The sequence below is a fragment of the Apis dorsata genome, unplaced genomic scaffold (assembly GCF_000469605.1).
Source record: "Apis dorsata unplaced genomic scaffold, Apis dorsata 1.3 scaffold_995, whole genome shotgun sequence".
Taxonomy (NCBI): Eukaryota; Metazoa; Arthropoda; class Insecta; order Hymenoptera; family Apidae; genus Apis; species Apis dorsata.
In genome coordinates, this window is record NW_006264097.1 from 68591 (window position 1) to 75730 (window position 7140).

Consider the following 7140-nt stretch of genomic DNA (forward strand, 5'->3'; position numbering starts at 1 on the left):
GTCAGGCTATCTTTTATTCCGTTTCGCCATTCGACGAGCCGCGTCCAATTTGTCACTGTCGTTTTCGCTTTTTGCATATCTGGCCGTCACTCGTCGAGGATACGGAAGTTTATTTCGAGTCGAATTCATACACCGAATTTGACCACCGCTCACCGTCATCGGCCGCATCTGTGCAGTTAATCCTTGCTTTACGAAAATATAACAAAATAAACGTTCGAACGAAATTTGTGGGAAAGGTTAACTAAAACTAACCACCGTCTAAAATTGTCACCGTCGATACGTCACGTTTATATTTTTCGTGATAATCGCGAATCCAAAATTTCCACACATTATATATATATATATTATAGCGTGGATATATTATACGAAGAAGAAATCGGGGAAATCGAGATTGGTTCAATGATCGTGAACTGTCTCTCTCTCTCTCGAAAAAAAAACACAAAAATTTAGCAATTCTTAAAAGACTTACGATTTGATGCAAACAATAAGCACACGATCAATTTTTCCTGGTTATGCTCGTTAAATTAATACTCGTTGATATCTCGAAATTAAATTACACCTCGGTTCGAGAGTTATCACGATTGCCGCCTTTTTTTTTTTTTCTCTTTCCCGTCCCGACAACGCTTCGGCAATAGATGTTATTCGAATATTTATCTTGGCTCTGATACCTGGTCGATATCCATTTTTATATAGGGACGGATAATACGCGCGTGCAAAGGCAGTGCGGCGATCACCAGCGACAAAATTAAAAATGAGAAATATTTTCGTCGATAATAATGGGACGCATATTCCTGTTCCATTCCTCGTAATAAGTTGAAACGGTTTTTCTCGTGGACCAAACGCGTTTCAACCGAATATTCAGTTGTCACGATGATAGTGGCCGTTGCCGTTCGAGCCAAATTTTCCGTTTCGTCAGAGTCGCACGTTTTCATAGATAATTAATGAGACGCGATAGAAACGGCCGCCAAACCGTGAACTTATTTGCAAATCTAACCCACGGATGCGATCGCGCGCAACGATCATTTATTTTCGAACCGTTATTCCTTCTTCTCATCTTCTCCATTTTTCCACCATTGTTCTTGTAATTATGATTCACTAATTAATTGTAATTCGTGTAATTCCAGGAGTTCTACGATATCGTCGAAGCCCTTTGGAAGGACCGAGGTGTTCAACAGAGTTTCGAAAGGAGTAACGAGTACCAACTAATTGACTGCGCTAAATAGTGAGTCATCTCTTGCTTTCACGAACATTAACATTAGAATGAATCGAATGCGCAGGAATTGCGCACATAGTGCGCCGTAACAGTACTGGGAACCGGATCGATCGATGGTGTATCATTGATAAAAACAAGGGGGTAAAAATTATCAGTCTGGATTCGTAGCGTTTATAAATGGTTGGAGCCGCGACACATGGTTATTTTAATTCGCCCCCATGGTTGATATCGCGATAAGAAGCGCGTACGATAACGTTTGTATCGACGATAATGGAACCGCGAAGCCGCGCCCGATTTACCCGCGATCCTTTCAACTATTCCGCGCGTGCCATAGAGTATAATAACCTGGAACGAGAACTCGTTGTGTTCCGTGAAAAAAAAAAAAAAGGAAAAAAAAGTGTAACGGATCGCCTATGTATGTATGTATCTGTACGTGCATGTTTGTGCGCGTATTGGACACGTATTTGTTATCGTATCTGACTTGTAAATAATCTGCAACGCGGTTGGATAAATTTTGGAAGCGTTCTCATGACCGCGATACATATATGCTATATCCGTGTATATATTCATGGGCCTATGTGACACCGATTTAATGCCAATGGAGACAATGCCTTAACGAGGTAATCGCTTTAATAGGGGCCACTCGTTTATCTAGGGGTTCTTGATGAATTGGCCCAACCTCGAACTTTTTTCACGCTGTTCACTGACACGCGAGCTTTTCAGGTATACGAAATTGCTCGAATACACCGTGTATACTTACTTCTCTTACTCTTTCTTCTTTCCCTCTTTCTCTCCCTCTAGACGATATATTTAACACCGTACAAAATATTCCTTTTTCTTCTATATCTGAATTTTGATTTATCAAAAAATCGTTACGATTTTCTAACGTTGATCAGGTCAACGTTTAGGATCTCTCGTAATAAAATAAAGTTCCCTCGAAAGAGGGTAACAGTTTTGTGAGAGATGCGTTTGATAATTTTTATCACTCGGGTGGTTAATAACAAGCTGGTAAATCGGATCGGATGGGAAATTCCCAAAGATCTCGCGTATGTATTTTCAACTCGTCTTTTCGAACATCGAGCTCGAAGAGAGGACACCCACCGAACCGATAAATTTATATAAATGAGCGAAAAACTGGTTCGCTCCGGTCCATCAGCTCACTTTAAACTGTAGCTCCCTTTGAAAATTACATAGGTGGGTGAGGCACATAGGTTGTTGCACTGGATCGTGGTTAATCTCGTGTGTAAACGCGAAAACTTATCCGCTAGGCTAACAAATCCCATGTGACCGATGTGATCGTCTATCAATTCGTCGAACACTTTAATTAGAGACAAAACTCGCTTTATATTTGGCCACGCAACCTTGCGCGGTCGTTTCTTCGTGCCCGCATACACCAATTACCATGGATGGTATCGTGGCCTGTATCGTTACACTGTCAATGGCAGGAGAGAGATTAAAACGTTCATCGTTGGTGTGATGCCCCTGGGGAGAGGCGAAACGAGATACCATATATATTCACGATCGACGTTTAGCGACTTGGCAAATAACGTTTAGCGGCGGGATCGCGATCAAGATCACGGTGATAGTTTTCGTTTCGGTTTAAAAATATAGTTAGAACCCGGTTACAACCCGGTTACTGCACCTCTTCGTTCGTGCAGACGTTCGTTCGTGTGAATTTTTTAACCCCTCTCTTGTTTCTCTTCTTTTTCTTTCCTCTCGCTCCCTCTTCTTTCTTCGATACCCTCTGTCTCTCTCCTCCTCTTGTGGAAGGAGAGAAAGAGATAGAAATCCGTCGATAAAAATAGTGCATCGTATTTTTAGAAAACACTGCTCGAGATATAAGATATTCGCGTGGACCACGGAGACGCTAGATTGTTGTAATTTTGGACGCTTGTTTGCTAAACACGCCTCTCATTCTTGATACGCGATCAAGGATTACGTACATACATACGAGAAGATAAATAATTGATCGTGAAAGTAACGGATTCGTTTTTTTTCTCTTTCTTCCTTTTTTTTTTTTTTTTTTTTTTTTTCTTTTTTCTTTTTTTTTTTTTTTTTTACAAAAAAAAACAAAATTAAACAACTTGGAATTTTCCCCGATTTATTTAAAAAAAAAAAAAAAAATAAAACACTTTGAAAAATCCCCGGTTTTTTTAAAAAAAAAAAAAAAAATAAAACACTTTGAAAAATCCCCGGTTTTTTTAAAAAAAAAAAAAAAAACGGTTTTTTTACACACAAATTTTTTTTTTTTCCTTTTTTTTTTTTTTTTTTTTTTTTTAACAAAGAGAATCAAAATTAAACAACTTGGAATATACTCGGATATATTTAAAAAAAAAAAAAAAACGAGAAATACGGAAAAATATCGTCGAATTTATATCGATGCACGATGTGAATAGATATTTGTTCTCAGGGAATAAGAGATATTACTATGCAACAACGATTGATTGATTATCGATTGTTGGTTTGATCAGTCATTTCTGATTGGAATAATTAATCAGATTTTTAATAAAATTCATAGACAAAGAATGTTGTCTGTGTTATATCTTTTCTCTAATTTTTTCGTTTCGCTTTGAAAATTTAATTCGAAGCTACTTTCCATATCAAATTTTTCTTTCGTATTGAAGATAAAAAGAAAAATCGAGGGAAAAGATAGGAAGAAAGAAAGAAAAAAAAAAATATACGAGAGAGGAAAAAAGGAGAGAGAGAGAGAGAGAGAGAGAAAAAAAGAAAACGCTATACACGGGGAGAATCGAGTAACGTGCCAATTACACGATGGAATACCTCGGCACACCTTAAAAAAGGAAACACGTGTCTCTATATATAGACGCTGGTCTATATGCTGGGATCACTGATGTTGCCACACATAGTTCATGAATGTTTAGGTCGATAACAATCTTCTTCCGTGGCATCGTCACGTTAGATAAAAACTAATATATTTTATATTCTCGTGAATAACTTTCGATTCCTGTGCCTCAAATATAGATGGTAAAAAGATCGATGAGATCATTTCGAAAGATCTTTGATGTTTTTTTTTTTTTTTTTCTTTTACAAATCACTACCCTTTTTTTTTTTTTTTCTTTTACAAATCACTACCATATTTTTTTTTTTTTATATAAGATTAGTTTTCGTGAATCGAGCTATATATCGAATCTTTGCACATTTACATCAAGGCAAGAGACAATAAAAACGTGATGTAAATTGAGATACTCGTGATCGTGAGGTAATTGAAATCGCCAGGTTTCTTAAATATTTACGATTCGAGGCAACGATCGTTCGTAACGAAACACAGAATGTTAGAAAGCTTCGAAATCGAATAAAGAATATACTTACAGGATGTTCAACAGGATTCGATTTGGTCTGTTTCGTTATTTACTTAGCATAGCATTGTTTTGTGGTTACTTTAACCTCGTTTAAAATTCGCTGTAATTTATCTTAATGAAACTAACATACTTTATTTACCTTATTTTACATATCGTTTACATTAAAAAATTCGTACAGAAAATTACAACAGCCAGAGATAATTGAATATATGAATATTTAATTTTATTGCATCCTTTCATTATCATTTCTCCGCAATTTTCCGATAAAATAATCTTGACAGTTGAATCGATGATTTTAGAGACTTTGACAATGGAATGGCGAAAATAGTAGGCGCCATATCGTGTCTTATCGTTGGAAATAACATTGTTAGAGTTGACCTCAAGGTCGGTGAAGTTACACCGCTTTGGTAACCAGAAAATCGTTCTGCTGTAGCCAGTGGGTCACGACCTCCTTCCTCTTTCAATTCTCCCGAGGTCGATAACCTCATTTCAGTGCGAGCGCGCCAATTTCGTGACCTACCTTTCTCACGAGCCTACACGAGCTTCCACGTAGCCTCTCTCCTATCCCAGAGGCTCCCGTTGCCTCTCCTACGCCTCTCCACTTGCCGAAAATCAATTTCGCCGATTTCTGCTTCCTCAAATTCGAGGAGCCAAGTTTCTGGTTACTTACGCCTCTCGAGGTCATTGAACGCTGTATTAATTGCCGTTACAACATTTCTCCTCCTCTATCTGTATATCTCGTTCCACTTCTTTCGTAGTTTTTAACTCGTGTATATCATCTTCTATAACGAACAGTGGATAACATTCCAGAGATAGTAGGTAAATAATTTTGAAATTTCTCCAATTTGTAACGTCGTAATAATATATTCCTTCCGTTCAAAGTTCCGTAATATACCGAATGAAAAACTGAAACTCTGTTGTCTCTGTACGGCTATTTAATATCCGTGTCGGGGAGCAGTGGTGGTGTCTGTCAGTAAATATATTATCACCGTCAACCGACTGTGGAAGGTTGCATGATGGTGTCAAAGCGAAGATCCACCCTTGTAGGCTCTCGCGTATATATATATATATATGTATATATATACATATATATATATACACACATACATATATATACCTGTACCAGGGCGCCGGTATACATACATGAAGCTAAGTCTGCACGATTGATGGCGAGCAGCGGTGGCAGTGACCCATGACCCGGATTGGAAACTGGGTGCTAGAGAGGCATACCCGGCGAGGCCGAGAGGGCGAGAGTTGGGGTTAGGATAGGACACCACCGAGGATCGATTTTCCCCCTTCGTGCGCTCTCATCCACCCTAGACACCAGCCGGGGAGGGTCTTTTGAGAGAAACAGAGAGAATATAAAAGAGAGAGGAAGAGAGAGGGGGAGGGAGGAGAACGTGGATACGAGGATAGAGGAAGAGGAAAAAATAACGAGAAAGTATTAGGAAGAGAAAAAGGATGGGAAATATGAGAATCTCTTTTCGATATTTTCTCATTCTCTTCCCACTCTTTTTCCAATTTCTCTTATTTATCGTATCGTTATTATCATGTGTATCATTTTCGATAATACCGTTTCGACTCGAAGTTTCGCGGCTTCCATCCGAATCGAATAAATAAAAAATTATCTGCACTTGATTAAAAGTTTGGAAACGTTTTCAAGCGATTAATTTTATTTTTCTATGATCGGTATTTCGAATATACGGATATACCTCGAATCCATCTTCCCTTGCTCAGCGTTTTAAAAAAAAAAGTGTACAATCACGAACACAGTGAAATGGAGATGATATCCGTAAATGTGTGAAGTGACTCACACGATAACAATGCGGTTGATTGGTGACGATCGTTATCGGGGATGGTCAACGTTGATCAGAAATAATCACATATATACATTGGATTATGGCGTAGCTCATTATATTATCGAATCGAACACTTCGTAAAAAATTTACAATTTCCACGAAGTCTCGATACACGAAATGTGTAATCGTATCTTTTGTTCTCTGTTCCAGTTTTCTAGATAAGGTAGCCATTGTTAAACAACCGGATTACACCCCCACAGAACAGGTAATGATCGGCACGAGCTTCTCACGTGAAAGCGTTATGAAGTGTGAATGATAAATTTTATCGATCTGTTCCAGGACATCCTCAGGTGTCGAGTCCTCACGTCCGGTATCTTCGAAACACGGTTTCAAGTCGACAAAGTAAACTTTCAGTAAGTCCTCACCGATAGCTGCTCGCTTTACTCCAATGTCGTCTAACTATATATAGACGACGTATTACAGTAACATCGGCCGACGGTAAATATAACGCAAAGCAGCGACGCGCATCTCATCCCAGCGTATATATTACAGCTATAGACTTACGTGCTATACGTGCAGCGAAATCCGTTAGCCGCGTTAACGCCTCCACAACTTTATAATATTTTCCCTTTTTGCCTTGTGGTCCCCGCCTACCTCTCTCGGTTAGAGATCCTATATTTCGCGTTAACTTTACGAAGGAACATTATTTATCGGTCCCCTGTACAATTTCACACCAGTCAAAGTTAAATTTGTGAATCGATTTTGATTTCAATTTTTTTCTTTTTTCTTTTTTTTTTTTTTTTTTTTT

At 38.4% G+C, this 7140-nt stretch overlaps 1 protein-coding gene across 1 annotated transcript in view; it reads left to right on the plus strand.

Moving 5' to 3' along the window:
• Positions 1-7140, plus strand: part of LOC102676443 (guanine nucleotide-binding protein G(s) subunit alpha) — a 17049-nt gene that overhangs the window by 8359 nt on the left and 1550 nt on the right. Inside the window, exons 5-7 of the mRNA XM_031514430.1 lie at positions 1125-1222; positions 6543-6597; positions 6672-6746. Of these exons, the coding sequence (XP_031370290.1) occupies positions 1125-1222; positions 6543-6597; positions 6672-6746 (228 nt within the window). The remainder of the gene's footprint in view (positions 1-1124; positions 1223-6542; positions 6598-6671; positions 6747-7140) is intronic.